A 17500-nucleotide genomic window follows, 5' to 3' on the forward strand; every position below is an offset into this window, starting at 1 on the left:
TGCTCCTATGACCGTAACACGCTTTGGGGCCTTTCACTTTCAACAAATACACAACACTTTTTAAACAAACAGTCTGGTAACTTGCACAAACTCATTCCAGTAATTCCCACCAGTTATCAATCCCAGAATCTTTTCAGCCACCCGAAACCAAGGAGTGAAAAAAAAGCAATGAAAGAGTTTCAGTTTCAGTTTCAGTAGCTCAAGGAGGGGTCACTGCGTTCGGACAAATCCATATACGCTACACCACATCTGCCAAGCAGATGCCTGACCAGCAGCGTAACCCAACGCGCTTAGTAAAAATTCTTCCCAAGCGGGGAATCGAACCCCGGCCGTCGCGGTGAGAGCGCGAAATCCTAACCACTAGACCACTTGGGACTTGCAAATGAAAGAATGAAGGAGGACTTGGGAAGAAAAGTGAAGCTGAACAAAGGAGACCCCCAAAGGAAACGCCGTGACGGAATCGCTTCAGGAGTTGGACTCCTGTTCCAGTGTTCACCAGTGATCAGGTTTCCAGACCACCACACACCACATGGTGTTGTGTCCATCCAGGGTACTCCGATTTTCCTTAAGTGAGAAAGGTGGTAGAATGGTTAAGACGCCCAGATTCAAATATAGAGTCCGTGAGGGTTCGAATCCCGCTCTCGCCCTTTTCCCAAGTTTGACTGGAAAATCAAACAGCGTCTAGTCGTTCGGATGAGACGATAAACTGAGGTCCCGTGTGAATTAGCGCACTGAAAAAGAGCCCATGACAACGAGAGTGTTGTCCTCTGGCAAAATTCTGTAGAAGAAATCCACTCTGATAGGTACACAAATATATAAGCATGCACTCAAGGCCTGACTAAGCGGATCAGGTTATGCTGCTGGTCAGGCATCTGCTTACAGATGTGGTGTAGCAAACATGGATTTGTCCGAACAAATTAAAAACCCGATATAAAATCGAAGAATATAATGCATACATTAACTATGATACTTTCTCTGCCAGATGGCTGCCTTACAAAATTATTGATCATAAAGGATTAGTAACCGGTTCATGATTAACGAAAATTAACCACCCATACTTATTTTTCTGGTTGATATTCATAAGAAATGAGTGTTCACTTATTGTGAACATACTTTAAGATACTTGACAGTTTGTATTCCCTAACAGCTTGCATAAGATCTTAAGAAATGAATATTTATACTCCATGATGATAACCAACCTATGTATAATCCAGCTGCTTGGCTCTTTTTGTCTGTCAGTCTGTTTACACTTTTTTTCTTTCTTTATAAATATTTGTAAGATGTTGTTGTTGTCAAAATGGAATAAAAAAAATGTTTAAGAAAAAGAAGGAAGAATTCATGCTCCGATGGCCGCTGAATGCTACGGGGACCTTCAACCTTTGATTCAAAGGGTTTTCACCTTCTCTCTGCATGAGAGAACGAATGGGGGCGGGGGGCGGGGGTCGGGGGGTGGGGGGTGGGGTGGGAGAGGGATGCAGGGGGAGGGGGAGGGGGGTGAATTGTTCGATGTCAACCAAAAACGAGATTGGCCAAATTATGATTCTGTCGGGGGACTCATCCAGGCTCGGGGCCAGTGCCAGGTTGCCAGCAGCAGGGAACGTGTCCAGTCTCTGTGGCTGGCACAAACAGTTGGCAACCAAACCTGCATGGATCGAAAAAGCCTTATGAGCCACCACCACCCCCCACTCTCCCTCCTCCCCCATCCCCCAAAAGAAGGAAATGGTCGTAACTTGTTGTGGTGGCTGCAGACACTGTTACCTCCTTTCTGGTGAACGTAGGGTGAGCTGGAGCATTTAAAAATGTTTTTTTTCATAGCTTCGTTTTATCTTTCTTCTCTGATATTGTTACAGTGTCCTTACACGGTAGTTTTGTTTTACCCACTTTCACTCTTAAAAAAAACCCCACACACAGGTACACAATGCATACACAAAACACACACATACACAACACACACGCGTGCTCCATACACACACACACACACACATACACACACACACACACACACACACACACACACACACACACACACACACACACACACACACACACACACATTTCTCAAAAAGCCTGAAACAGACTGTGATGAATGAGAGACATGGTCGATAGCATTTATCAGTTAGCCGTGCTATTACCACGCAGATATAAAAAGATTGTCGAATGGGCTATTTTGGTTCTTAAAAAAGAAAAGAAAAGAAGTATTTGCAGTCAGCTCAATGAATGGAATTCATTTTGATACTTAGTAATTAAAACTATATGTTTTGAGCCTTGTTCATGTTGTGAATTCAATATGCGGTAGATATATGTGTCCTTTCAATTGCCGTGTTACTATATGTCGCTTTAAGTAACACTTGAATGCTGAAAAGTTGATGTGTTCGGACAGACACAGAGACAGAGACAGAGACAGAGAGAGAGGGGGTGAAAGAGAGAAAGGAGGGGTGGGAGGAAGGGAGCGAGCAAGCGAGCGAGCGAGAGAGCGGGAGAGAGAGAGAGAGAGAGAGAGAGAGAGAGAGAGAGAGAGAGAGAGAGAGAGAGAGAGAGAGCAATGCATACGTGTGACAGCAAGTTGGCAACACTACCACAGAAATATTGTGCAGCAGGCTTTTGTCAGATAAACTGATCGTTTCCTTCATTTTGACCCGTCTTTTCTTGTCTTCCTCTGCTTGTTCTTTCATTCTTTCTTCCTTTCATTCTTCCTTTCTTTATTTCTTTCATTCTTCCCTTCTTTCTTTCTTTCTTTCATTCATTCTTTCTTTCATTCTTCCACTCTTTCTTCCTTCCTTTCTTTCTTTCATTCTTTCTTTCTTTCTTTCATTCATTCTTTCTTTCATTCTTCCACTCTTTCTTCCTTCCTTTCTTTCTTTCATTCTTTCATTCTGTCTTTCATTCATTCATTCTTCCTTTCATTCTTCCACTCTTTCTTCCTTCCTTTCTTTCTTTCATTCATTCATTCATTCATTCATTCATTCATTCTTTCTTTCATTAATTCTTTCTTTCATTCTTCCACTCTTTCTTCCTTCCTTTCTTTCTTTCATTCTTCCTTCCTTCCTTTCTTTCTTTCTTGCATTCTTTCATTCTTCCCTTCTTTCTTTCTTTCTTTCATTCTTCCACTCTTTCTTTCTTTCATTCATTCATTCTTTTTCTTTCCTCCCTTTCTTTTCATCTTTCTTCTCTCTTTTTTTTCATTTTTCTGAATGCAAGGCAGTTTTAATTTCTTTATTCTTTCGTTATCCGTTATTCCCTTTCTCTCTCTCTCTCTCCCCCCCCCCTTCTTTCCTTTCTTTTCTTCTTCTCCCTCTCTTTTCCCACTTAATGCAAGGTGCAGTTTTCTGGTTTTCTTTCTTCTTTCTTTCCCGTCTTCCTTCTTTCTTTCTTCGTTTTGTGTGTTTCTTGATGTCGTTTTATTTTTATTTATTTTATTTATTTTATTTATTTTTAAACAAGACACTTTCTTCCTTCCTTCCTTTCATTTCTCTTTTTTTTTCTTCCTTTCGTTTTTCGTTGTTTCTATGTTTGTTTTATTCTTTTTCCTTTCTTTAATCTCTCTCTCGTTTGTCTCTCTCTCTCTCTCTCTCTCTCTCTCTCTCTCTCTCTCTCTCTCTCTCTCTCTCTGTGTCTCTCTGATTCTTTCCTTTTTCTTTCTTTCTTTCTTTCTTTCTTTCTTTCTTTCTGTGTGTCCTTTCGTTCTTTATTCAACTGTTCTTATTCTTCTCTGTCTGTCTTTTTGTCAATCAATCAATCAATCAATCAATCAATCAAGCTACCCATTCTTTCTTTCTTTCTTGGTTCATTTTCTTTCTTTCTTTTATTTTCTTTCTTAATTTCTTTCTTTCTTTCTGCCCTATCTGTTTTTTTTTTTTTGTTTTTTTTTTTTGTTGTTTTTTTTTGTGCTGCCCCATCATCTGCACCGTTTCAGTGGCATTACTCCCACGCCGCTCATTTAGATTCCCCCATACACAGCCACACCCGGGTTCGTCCGTCGCAGTTCCAGCGTCGGCAGTCTGCCCTATCTGTTCATCGTCATGTCTTTTAGCATTGACTCAGCCCTTCTTCTGCCCATCCACAGCACAGGTGTTTGCCAATACCAAGTGGGTGATGTGCCGTGCGCTTGTCTGGTCCATTTGTCATACTCCTATATATATATATCTCTCTCCTTCTGTTTGTCTGTCTTTCTATCTCTCCCTGTCCCCCTGTCCCTATTCTGTCTATTCTGTTTCTGTCTGTCTGTCTGTCTGTCCCTGTCTGTCTATCTGTCTCTGTCTCTCTCTATCTCTGTCTATATCTCTCCCTGTCCTACTGTCTCTGTTTGTCTATGTCTCCGTCTGTCTGTCCCTGTCTGTCTATCTGTCTCTGTGTCAAAATCTCTCCTTGTCCTACTGCCTGTTTGTCTATCTGTCTATGTCTCCGTCTGTCTGTCTGTCTCTACCCGCCTCTCTCTCTGTTTTTCTCAAGCGTTTCAAATACGTAGTAATGTATATTCACTGATACATAGAGAAGAATGTTTGAAGCTGAAACCTTGGAATTTGTGAATCTCTCTCTCTTGACTCTCTCTTTCTTTGTCTCTATCTCTGTCTTTCTCTGTGGTGTGATATGGGGATGTATGTATGTATGTATGTATGTATGTATGTATGTATATATGAATGTATGTGCGTATAATTTGCATGGTGCCTTTTCCATGTAAACTATGCTCCACTGCGCTGTGCAATGTAAAAGAACCAACGTGTAAAACATGCATCCAAGCACTAAAAACGACAGCTTACTTGCATTACCCAACACAGACATCCCACCAAACGCTCAAACAGTAATTACCCTACGTACGATACATACACAATGTGGAGTGATGGCCTAGAGGTAACGCGTCCGCATGGGAAGCGAGAGAATCTGAGCGCGCTGGTTCGAATCACAGCTCAGCCGCCGATATTTTCTCCCCCTCCACTTGACCTTGAGTAGTGGTCTGGACGCTAGTCATTCGGATGAGACAATTCTCGTGTGCAGCATGCACTTAGCGCACGTAAAAGAACCCACGGCAACAAAAGGGTTGTTCCTGGCAAAATTCTGTAGAAAAATCCACTTCCATAGGAAAAACAAATAAAACTGCACGCAGGAAGAAATACAAAAAAGGGCGGCTCTGCAGTATAGTGACACGCTCTCCCTGGGGAGAGCAGCCCGAATTTCACACAGAGAAATCTGTTATGATAAAAAGAGAAATACAATACAATACACAAACAAAACGAACGTCACACATCACGACAATTCATTCCCCGTACATGGAAATCTGAACGACGATGGCGTATTTTGTTTTTGTTCCAGGGGGGTGGTTCTTCTGGACCTGGATTTCTCGGCCCTGGAAATCAACCAGTGCGACGAAGAGGAAAACCAGGGGGCGCTCTTCGCCAACACCCACAGATGTCGAGGGGAGAGCACCCAGGTCAGTAGAAATGATCTCCCCTTCCCCCCTCCCCCCCCCCCCACCCACCGCCCCCTGCTTCTCCTGATCTTTCTTTCTCTCGTAATATAAGACCGATGGGAATACACATGTAGCAACGCACACATCCAAAACTACAGCTCTTCTCCTCATTTCTTATATACTGCGTTCCACTTGTTCCAAGTTTTTTCCCCCCTTCTTTTGCTTGTTTACAAGATCTGATTGATGGTTTCAATCTATTTTGTTCACCTTGACCTGTACAACATGTGAATTAGAAAGAAAGAAAGAAAGAAAGAAAGAAAGAAAAGAAAAGAAAAGAAAAACATATATCAAAAAGATGACGAAAAGAAAGAAAAGGGAAAAATAGGGAAGATGGAGGATCCCTATTTTTTTTTTTATATATATTAATATATCTTGCTATAGCGCATATTCTTGAAGCTCTGAGGAAAATCCATTAAAAAACAAAAACACAAACAAGCAAAAAACAACAACAAACATCAACCAACAAAAAAAAAAAAGCAAAGAAAAAAGGAGAAAACAAACAAACGAACAACCACCACAACAACAACAGCTACGTCCTCTCTTCAAGCACACACCCTCCTACACACACTCTCTCTCTCTGTTCAGTGTGTGCACATACCAGGGAACCGTCTCCAGTGGGGAAGCTACGTGTGTGAGTGCAAGCCCGAGTTCTACTTCCCTAACCGCAACGCCACCACCGCCAACCGTAGCGGCTTTCCTGGGAGGGACGTGGAACTGGCCTACCTGGACATGATCCACAACAGGTCTCTCAACTACACGCAGGTTAGTTAGTAGCGTTGACCTCCTTTTGATATATATATATATAGTGTAGTCTGTGACCAAGCTGACGGGTGGTAACGAAAATTCAGATTTTATTTTTTTTGGTTTTACAAAATAGGTGTTGTTTTTCAGCTTTGTTTTATTATATATATATATATATATATATATATATATATATATATATATATTAGATCTCAGTGGTTTGTATAATTGGGAAATGTCAGTTTGTGTGTGTGTGTGTGTGGGGGGGGGGGGGCGTATATGTCTCAGTGTTTTTTTGTTTTTGTGTGTGTGTGTGTTTGTGTGTGTGTGTGTGTGTGTGTCTGCGTTTCTCTGTGTGTGTGTTTGCCCTAGAATTTGTTACACAATGTTATCTTTAATTCGGTGATGATGAATGATGAATCATGATGAGGGTGATGACTGACAATGATGCTATAATTATGGGGTCCATTCAGGTTTGGGTTTAGGCCGGGACTGTTTGACGAAGACTGTGTACTCTCACGATATAATCCCGGTGCCTCAACCAGGCTGAGAGTGTGTGTTGGTCAAGGAATTTTAAGCAACAATCCCAAAGACGCATCCTGTTAAGTGGATGACCCTTGACTGTGCGGTCCCAGTCGTCCCATCTTAGTGCCATGCCACACTCAATTCTGGGCAGGGACCGGCCACGGGCAGAGAAAAAAACCAACATTAACAACCCTCTGATGGGGATCGAAACCGCGTACTCCTAGTCGCCAGTATCCGGCCGTGCCGCATCTCAGTTTGTGTTGTAATCAAGTTACATGTTACATATCTGCCTGAGTGTGTATGTGTGCGTGCCTGACATCCAACTGAATGGCACAGGAAACGAATGATGAACGCCCAATATTAGCCGTCAGTCAGCTCTACCCAGGTAGTAGGCAGCCTGTAGAGCAAATGACTCCGTGTTTGTAAAGCGCTTAGAGCTTTGTCTCCGACCGAGGATAAGCGCTGTATAAGTATCCATAACGTATCAAGTTCGTTCTTCGTCGGTAAGGTGTGTAGTCCTACTCTCCTTTGCTTTTAATGAAAAAAAAATCTTTCTCTTTCGATTGCTGTCAACGTTTGGTTTTCCTTTTCATTCACCTGTCGTACTATAAGTGATTGATGACGTCATTTTCAGGACTTCATGTGTCTGCCATGTCGGAAGGGGTGTGAGAAGTGCGAGGGGGACGAGCCGTGCATTGTGGAGTTCAATGTATTCCTACGCGGCATTCCACTGGGTATCCAGAGCTACTGCATGACCATCGCTGTTGTCGTCGCCTTCGTCATCGCTCGACTGAGGAAAACCAAGGTAACTAGTGTCCAAAGTATATATATATACGTATAAATAGTAAGATATAGATAGATATATAGATAGATATAGATAGACGGATAGATATATAGTTGGATACAGATATAGAGTTAAAGTCCCACAGCCTTTTACAGCCATCGGAACAGTGAATTCATATCCACTGTGTCCTGGAGCCAGTTGCATTGCTCGGACGGAAGAGCCTAGTATGGTCGTAACCCGCTACTAACTCTGTGTAGTATGGAACTGACCAATGGACGTAGTTCGGTCAACGTAAGCATTTAGTCACGTGTAACTGTCAAAAAGTTCGAACCAAGCAATGCAACTGGCTCCAGGGCTCGGCATTAGACTGCGAGAGCCAATCCTCTCTTTCCGCCGCTGTTGATCTTCCCCGACCGATGTCAGGTGCCCATTCACAGCTGGGTGGGGTGAGGACGATCGGACTAAAGTGCCTTTCCCAGGGACACCACACCATGCCGAAAGGAGTCCTCGAACCCTGATCACTGGTGAACACTGGATCAGAGGTCCAACTGCCACGGCGCCCCCTAGCTACAATATGGGGAACTATTTAAGCGGCAATTTACGTGCGTTTTGCAATGGATCCTTGATCCTTGCGAGAACAGACGCGTAGAATGTAATCCACCATTGTGATCAAGTGTTTCGCACGAAATTTTAACGATTCGAAATGACACACGTTATGAAATTTCCACGCCTACACACCGAAACCGTGGCTTACACATTTGGCCTAAGGAAGACCAGGGTGAACATGACTAAAGCTTTACTTATCAAGGGAATGTCTTTGTGTTTTGAAGAATACATTCATGCAAAATGCTATGCTGTTCTGTTTTTTTTTTTTTAAACGTCTGTTCAATTCTCGTGATTTCCGAGGCGAAATAAAACAAACAAATATAGAATCTACCCACCTAAGCACTCGAAAATAACTGTCCTATCGAAACACCCTTTCTTTGTGTTCGTGCTCCAGTTCTGTCAGTTTTGCTTTGACACATGCAGTGTTGTGAATGGTGTGCCGCGCCTCATATTGTCGCCTGTCCAAATTAGACAGAGAGAGACAGAGACAGAGAGAGACAGAGACAGAGAGAATATGGACCCTCTTCCCCAACCACCTTTCTTACACACACACACACACGCACACACACACACACGCACACACACACACCGAGTATTCCAATACTCGTGCTTTTTGAGAACAAGCTATCTATGACATCGCCTTTCGCAAGCAGATAAAGCATTTGAAGCAAATGGTTAACATCAATCGTCACTGGCGTCACATTTCCATTTCGCGACAATTATAGGAATGAAGCAGAGCAAATTTGTCGTCGGCGGCAAACTTTTGATTCTGGTTTTGACGGCAAATCAGGGAACGAGGCCAGCCCGTTTCACCGCCTGCGACAAATTGGTGTGTAACAATGGTGTGTTGGGTTCCTGAGTTCGATCCCATTTTCGGCGCACCTGGTCTGTTAAGAATGGACAGACGGGCGCAATAGCCGAGTGGTTAAAGCGTTGGACTTTTAATCTCGGTCACGGCGCCTGGTGGGTGAAGGGTGGAGATTTTTCCGATCTCCCGGGTCAACATATGTGCAGACCTGCTAGTGCCTGAACCCTCTTCGTGTGTATGCGCAAGCAGAATATCAAATACACACGTTAAAGATCCTGTAATCCATGTCAGCGTTCGGTGGGTAATGGAAACAAGAACATACCCAGCATGCACATCCCCGAAAACGGAGTATGGCTGCCTGCGTGGCGGGGTAAAAACGGTCATACACGTAAAAGCCCGTCAGTGTACATGTATACGAGTGAACTTGGGAGTTGCAGCCCACGGAAGAAGAAGAATGGAGATTTTTCCGGTCTCCCAGGTCAACAGATGTGCAGACCTGTCAGTGCCAGAACCCCCTTCGTGTTTATGCGCATGCAGAAAATCAAATCCGCGCGTTAAAAAGCATGTAATCCATGTCAGCGTTAGGTGGGTTAAGGAAACCAGAATGCATATTTAGTATGCACTCCTCCGAACACGGGGAAAAAAACAAACAAATAATAAACAAAAGGTCATACACGTAAAGTGCTACATGTGTGTGTTTGTGTGTGTGTGTGTGTGTGTGTGTGTGTGTGTGTGTGTGTGTGTGTGTGTGTGTGTGTCTGAAACCTGACTGAATGACACAGGAAACGAATGATAAGCGCCCCAAAGGCAGCTCACAGTCGGCTCTATCATGCAGGGCAGCCTGTTGTGTTTTAACTGACTCCATGTTCGCTTCGAGCTTGTCTGCCCGAGGACAGGCGCTATAATTTAGTCATTCGGATGAGACGATAAACCGGGATCCCGTGTGCAGCATGGACTTAGCGCACGTAAAAGAACCTACGGCAACAAAAGGGTTGTTACTGGCAAAATTCTGTAGAAAAATCCACTTCGATATAAAACAAATAAAACTACACGCAGGAAAAATTATAACAAAAAAATCACACAGAGAAATCTGTTGTGATAAAAAGAAATACAAAAATACAAATAAATACATATATATCATTCTTCATCTTTTGCTGACCCTTGCTAACAACCCCCCACCCCCCCACACCCCTCCCCTCCATCAAAGCCTGACTAAGCACGTGATATATGTCATGTTACAGGTGATGAGATCCAGTGTGTGGCTATTGCTGGAGATGATTGTTCTGGGGGCTCTGCTGCTCTACGCTACTGTGAGTCACTGCACTGCAACTATGTGTCTTTGTTAATTGTGGATTTTTATTTGTTTATTTATTTATTTATTTATTTATTTTTACTGTTCGTCACAATCGGTCTGTAGATTTGGTATTGTTTTGTTTTGAGTCAGGTGTGTGTGTGTGTGTGTGTGTGTGTGTGTGTGTGTGTTAGTGTGTGAATGTGTTTTTGTTTGTGTTTGTGTGCGTTCGTGCGTCTGTGTGTTAGTGCGTGTGTGTGTGTGCGCGCGTGCATGTGAGTGTGTGTTAGTCTTAGTGTGTGTTAGTGTGTGTGTGTATGTATGTTAGTGTGTGTGTGTGTGTGTGTGTGTGTGCACTGTCTGCTTCTCTCCTCTATCACTCTTTCCCCGTCCCCATATCTATACCTATTTCTCTTTCCCGTCCCCTACACCCGATCTCTGTCTCTCTGTGTCTGTCTGTCTGTCTGTTACATGATCTGTGTGCACGTGACCACTTCTTCTCCCCATCATCTCCTTTGCCTACGTGTTTGTGTACGTGTTTGAAAAAAAATCTTCTTTTTTTTACGCAAGCACTACAAATCATTTATGATAATCCGTGGTGGGTGTGTGTGTGTGTGTGTGCACTGGCGCGCGCGCGTTCATTCCTGCTTGTGTGTGTGTGTGTGTGTGTGTCACAGGTGGTGATTCAGTACTTTGAACCCACGGCCATCAACTGTCTGCTGCTGCCTTGGTTCCGGGAGGTGGGCTTTGCCATCATGTACGGGACTCTGGTGCTGAAGATATACAGGTAAAAAAATAACGCACCTTGTCTGTTCATTTTTTTCTCTCTTTGCTTCTCTTCGGCTATGTCTCTCTCCCCCCCCCCCCCCCCCCTGCCACTTACCTCAGTGTTTTCTTCTTTTCTTTTCTTTGTTCATTCATTAACCCTTCTCCTGTGTTCTTTGTTCTTTGGTGTTTTTGAAGATGTACAGGTATAATTATTATGACGCAGCGTGAATATCTTACTCTCCCCCATGCTTCTTGTTTGGCTAACAGTCATCTTATGTGTTTTCATCTTCATTTTTTGGGGGGGTATTTTTTGCCATTCGTTGAACTTTCTTCTGTATCGTCTGTAGCATTGGTGTTGAAGATATACATGTAAATAACGCACCGTGTATAGTTTTATTCTTCCCCTTGCAATAGCCGAGTGGTTTTTAAGCGTTGGACTTTCAATCTGAGGGGTACGGCTTCGAATCTAGCTCGGTAACGGCGCCTGGTGGGTAAAGGGTGGAGATTTTTCCGATCTTCCAGGTCAACATATGTGCGGACCTGCTAGTGCCTGAACCCCCCTTTGTGTGTATACACACGCAGAAGATCTAATACGCAGGTTAAAGATCCTGTAATTCATGTCAGCGTTCGGTGGGTTATGGAAACAAGAACATACCCAGCATGGATACCCCGAAAACGGAGTATAGGCTGCCTACATGGCGGGGTAAATAAACAAAACGGTCATACACGTAAAATGTTACAGTGTTACTGTCTGAGTGCGTATGTGCGCTTGCCTGAAATCTGATTGAATGAAACAGGAAACGAATGATGAGCGCCCAATGGTAGCCATCAGTCGGCTCTACCCATGGAGGCAGCCTGTTGTGCAAATAGCTCCGAGTCTGCAAAGCACTTAGAGCTTAGTCTCCGACTGAAGATAAGTGTTATATTAGTATCCATATCATTCATCATCTTTTGCTAACCCTTGCTAACCCCCCGTCCCCTTCCCCCCCCCCACAAGGCCTGACTAACCTGGTTGGGTTATGCTGCTGGTCAGGCATATGCTTAGCAGATGTGGTGTGGCGTATATGGATTTATCCGAACGGTGTGATGACTCCTTGAGTAAATGAACTGAACTAACCCTATCCCACTCCTCTGTGTTTTTCTTTTTTTCCCTTTTTCTTCCTTCATTCTTCCGTTTTTCTTCATCCTCTGCGATTACTGGCGTTGAAGATATACAGTTAAGCACCATGTGCATTTTTTTCCTCCGTGATTCTTCTTCTTCTTCTTCTTTTGTAACCCCTTCCACATCTGTGTTTTGTTTTCCACTCTTTTTATATCATCATTCACTGACTCTTCTTCTGCATCCTCTGCAAACAGCAGAAAAAATCGAATTATTAACAACTTGAGATCGCTAACGACGTGAATGACGATGATGATGACGACGCTACACAAATCTTTGCCTTTTAAGAAGAACGCTGGTGATAAGAATGGCAATAATCCCACGAAAATCCTGTTTACTGATTTATTATCATTTCATATATATATATATATATATATATATATATATATATATATATATATATATATATATATATATATATATATATGAAGTGCAATTATAATGAGAATCACAGCGACAGTGCGGCAGGAGATCCAATTTGGTTTCAGTCCGCTTGTCGGTGGTCTGTGTTCCATTACGCTCCCTCCCGTCCGTGATATATGTTGACGTCAGCCAGGTCTGAGACAGACAGACAGACAGACAGACAGAGAGAGAGGCAGAGAGAGACAGAGAGAAAGATTACAGTGCATTCTACTACGAAATCTTGCCAGGGACAACTCTCCTGTTGCCTGGGGGTTCTTTTAACCATTTCATCGCCAGTCAATTTAGAGTGCAAAATTCCCTTGTGCCATAAACACAGAAAATACGGTGTCAAAAAAATAGCTGTGATGTGTAGAAAATATGGCCTATCCTGCCACCGAACATTAGGAACAGTAGGTTCATGGATAACAGACCTGTGATCTGGTCGCCTTTTCAGTGACATGGGTCCTCTACCTAGCTGCTGCATAAATGCGAGTTTGGCAGTGAAAGGGTGCTAAGTGCATGCTACACACGGGACCTCGGTTTATCGCCTCATCCGTGTGACTAACGTATGAAAACAACAGCAACAAAAACAAAACAAAACAAACAACCCCACAGTAATTAGCGTTGACCACGTCACGGGAGAACCTTGGCCCAAGAGTGCACGGCAGTCTGTAAGCCTCTATACAGTCTGTCTCGCCTAGAGTTGAATGTCCCACCAAGTACCAAGCGGCAAATATACTCTGCTATGGTGATCGATACATGTCAAACAACTACTTTCTGCAATACCAAGTGGAAACGAGTTGTACCAATCAATTTGAAGGTCTTTTTTTCTGGCTGCGCGGAGAAAAAAAAAGGAAGAGAGAGAGAAATAGAGAAAGAGAGATAGAGAGAGAGAGAGAGAGAGAGAGAGAGAGAGAGAGAGAAGGGGGAGGGAGGGAGGCAGAGAGAGAGAGAGAGAGAGAGAGAGAGAGAGAGAGCACAACCATTCATTGTTATGAAACAACAAACTGAAAAATATTTCATTTCTTCTCTTCTCTGCTCTTCAGTTCTTTCTGCTGCCTTACCTGTGTGTGTGTGTGTGTGCGTGCGTGCGTGCGTGCGTGCGTGCGTGTGTGTGTGTGTGTGTGTGTGTGTGTGTGTGTGTGTTCTGTTACAACATGGTAGTGGAGGTTAGAACTAAACTCTCTCTCTCTCTGTACACACACACACACACACACACACACACACACACACACACACACACACACACACACACACACATATATATATATATATATATATATCGCCAACACGCGCACTAGTGACGATGGTCTGAACTATTATCATACTGTTTGAAGTCATGCATTTATAATGCTGCCTATTATTGTCCGCCTGTCAACAGTTAGATAAGTCTTTCTATTCCTGTCAATGTGCGTGCGTGCGTGCGTGCACGGACTTGTTTACGACAGTCCGCTCTTATACGGCGCAAACTTTTCCATTCATACATTTGTAAGAAAAAAAAAAGCAGTGGCGGGGGCTAGGGGGTGGGGTGGGGGGTGGGGGGGTGGGGGGAAGGAATGAAGAAAAAGGAAGGAAGGAACAAAATGATAAAAACAGAAACACACGCACCATCCCTCCTCACCCCCCATCCCCCTTTTCTCTATCCTTCCATTATTCTGATGCTGATTTCATAATATCGGCAGCAGCAGCAGCAGCAGCAGCAGTAGTAGTAGCAGTAACAATAACAGCATAAAAAACAGCAGTATCAGTAGCAGCTGTAACATCAGAAACAGTAACAGCAGCAGTAACACCAGAAACAGTGACAACAGCAGCAGCATCAGTATAAGCAGAAACAGTACAGACAGCAGCAGTAACAGCAGCAACAGAACGGATATAGTAGCAGAAAAGACAGCAACTTTATCAGCAGCAGCAGCAGCATTAACAGCAATAGCACCAATTGAAATAATAGCAGCAGCATAAGAAACGGTAACAGCAGCAGTAGAAACAGCAACAGCAGCAGTAAAAAACAACAACCCCAAAACAGCCGCTACAGTAGAAACAGTGACAGCAGCAGGAGCAGAAATTACAGCAGCATTAACTAGACCAGCAGCAGTAACAGCACCAGCTGCAGCAGAAACAGTAACAACAACAGTAACCGCAGAAACAGTACCGACAGCAGCAGTATAAGCAGTTGCAGGATCAGTAAACAGTAACAGCAACAACAGTAGGTAGCATTGTCAGCAGCATCAGTATCAGCAACAGCAGAAACGTAACGGAAGCAGCGGCAACAAAAGCAGCAGCAGCAGCATTGACAACAACAGCAGCAGAAGCATTGACAGCAACAGCAGCAACAATGACAGCAACAGCAGCAGAAGCATTGACAGCAACAGCAGCAACAATGACAGCAACAGCAGCAACAATGACAGCAACAGCAGCAGCAACAATAACAGCAACAGCAGCAGCAATATTGACAACAACAACAACAGCAGCAGCATTGACAACAGCAGCAGCAGAACAACAATGACAGCAACAGCAGCAACAATGACAGCAACAGCAGCAACAATGACAGCAACAGCAGCAGAAGCATTGACAGCAACAGCAGCAGCGCAATAACAATGACAGCAACAGCAGCAACAATGACAGCAACAGCAGCAGAAGCATTGACAGCAACAGCAGCAACAATGACAGCATCAGCAGCAACACTGACAGCAACAGCAGCAGAAGCATTGACAGCAACAGCAGCAACAATGACAGCAACAGCAGCAGAAGCATTGACAGCAACAGCAGCAACAATGACAGCAACAGCAGCAGAAGCATTGACAGCAACAGCAGCAACAATGACAGCAACAGCAGCAACATTGACAGCAACAGCAACAACAATAACAGTAACAGCAGCAGAAGCACTTAGAACAGCAGCAGCAACAACAATGACAGCAACAACAACATAGCAACAATGACAGCAACAGCAGCAGAAGCATTGACAGCAACAGCAGCAACAATAACAGCAACAGCAGCAACAGCAACATTAGCAGCAACAGCAACATTGACAGCAACAACAGCAACATTGACAGCAACAGCAGCAGCAACATTGACAACAACAACAACAGCAGAAGCATTGACAACAGCAGCAGCAGAACAACAATGACAGCAACAGCAGCAGAAGCATTGACAACAGCAGCAACAACAATAACAGCAACAGTAGCAGAAGCATTGACAGCAACAGCAGCAGCAACATTGACAACAGCAGCAACAACAATGACAGCAACGGCAGCAGAAGCATTGACAGCAACAGCAGCAACAATAGCAGCAATAGTAGAAGACGCATTGACAACAGCAGCAGCAGCAGCAGCAACATTGACAGCAACAGCAGCAACAATGACAGCATTGACAACAGCAGCTGCAGCAGCAGCAGCAGCAACAGAATCCCGCCACTGCACAGATATGTTGCATTGCACTGCATGGCTCTTCACTCCACACAAGTCCACCAGAACCTGCAGCAAGGCTCAGCTATTGTGGACCGTTCAGCTCCATCCAGCCAGAGCTACCAATACAGCCAGCCAGCATTGCTAGCAAGCTTGCAAGCCAGCAAGCAACCAATCGATCGATCTGGTGGTGGTTGTGACAGCAGCCAAGGCCCAGCCAAGGATTGTGTGCTTCCCTTCCCTTCCCTTCCCCCCCCCCCCCCCCCGCACCCCCACCCCTCCGCGCGCTTCCCTCCCCCCCCCCACACCCCCCGCCCAGCCCCCTCCAGAGTTGCCCTGGCCAGTGGTGTTGTGTTTTGTCAGCGATGCGCAAGCGAATCGTGCTGTCCCAAAATAGCTGTGGCTATTTGTGGAAGCAATCAGCACGGGAGAGCTGACGGCTTTCGCACTGTGGGGCAGTGTAACCACGCCTCTCGTTGTTGCTGTTGCTTTTTTTGCCTTGCTTGTTGATTATGATTATTATTGTTTGGCTGGGTGTTTTGTTGTGGATTATCGTGTGTGTGTGTGTGTGTGTGTGTGTGTGTGTGTGTGTGTGTGTGTGTGTGTGTGTGTGCCAACGTGTTTGTTTGTTTGTTTGTTGTGTGTGTGTGTGTGTGTGTGTGTGTGTGTGTGTGCGTATGCGCGCGCGCGCGCACGCGTCTGTATATTTACAATTGTGCACATTTTTATCTGGCTTAAATCTAGACGAAGCAGGTGGACAGTCACTATTCCCAAAAATAACTTTCAACATGTTATATGTTATATTTTTTGGTAAACTAAAATGTGTATCATAACAGAGTTACTCGCATGTTTTTGCCAATGCTTTGAGTTTGTGAATGGTTATGTTTTGGGGTGGTGGTGGTGGTGGTGGAGATGGGGTATGAGATGGGGTGTATGTGGGGGGTGGCAGGGGGGGGGGGGGGGGCGTGGGGGGGGCAGGGGGGGAGGGGTGGGAGCGCGGGGGATGGAGGTGGGTGGAGGGGAGGCATTGTGATGTGACACCCTGGACATTCTAGTTAGGCAGTCCGCAGCCCAACACGTCGTACGAAAAGAAAGTAGCCTCGTCACCAGAGGTGATTATATGTAGACTTGCTAATAATAACTGAAGATGTTTTAACCCCGGCGGAAGCTGATGTTTGCTTGTTTGGTTTTTCTAGTTTGGTGGTGGTTATTTTTATGTGTTTGCGTTTCAGTTTAGGTATTGTTTTGTGGTTTTATTTTCGTTTGTGGTTTGACGTCAGATGGTCACTGCGCTTATTAAGTGGTCAAAGGCTGTCGTTTGTTATTTTCGTGTGGAAGTATGAACGTGCGTGGGTGAGAGCATGCCGTGTGTGTGTGTGTGTGTGTGTGTGTGTGTGTGTGTGTGTGTTTGTGTTCGGGTTATTGTTTGGTGGTTTTATTTTTGTTTGTTTGTCAGTTTGGTGGTTTTATTTTTGTTTGTTTGTCAGTGGTCAAGCTGACGTCAGATAATCACCGTGAAAAATATGGTGAATGCTATTGTTTGTTATTTTC

The 17500-nt window shown here is 44.2% G+C and overlaps 1 protein-coding gene and 1 non-coding gene across 2 annotated transcripts in view; one reads left to right on the forward strand and one right to left on the reverse strand.

Moving 5' to 3' along the window:
- LOC143288607 (metabotropic glycine receptor-like) overlaps positions 1-17500 on the forward strand; it is a 95851-nt gene that overhangs the window by 65316 nt on the left and 13035 nt on the right. Inside the window, exons 2-6 of the mRNA XM_076597265.1 lie at positions 5308-5425; positions 6050-6226; positions 7365-7535; positions 10170-10238; positions 10897-11006. Coding sequence (XP_076453380.1) covers positions 5308-5425; positions 6050-6226; positions 7365-7535; positions 10170-10238; positions 10897-11006 — 645 coding nt within the window. The remainder of the gene's footprint in view (positions 1-5307; positions 5426-6049; positions 6227-7364; positions 7536-10169; positions 10239-10896; positions 11007-17500) is intronic.
- On the reverse strand, positions 304-375 carry Trnae-cuc (transfer RNA glutamic acid (anticodon CUC)). The gene has a single exon. It is a non-coding gene; the product is annotated as a tRNA-Glu (tRNA).

The sequence above is a fragment of the Babylonia areolata genome, chromosome 1, assembly GCF_041734735.1.
Source record: "Babylonia areolata isolate BAREFJ2019XMU chromosome 1, ASM4173473v1, whole genome shotgun sequence".
Classification (NCBI taxonomy): Eukaryota; Metazoa; Mollusca; class Gastropoda; order Neogastropoda; family Buccinidae; genus Babylonia; species Babylonia areolata.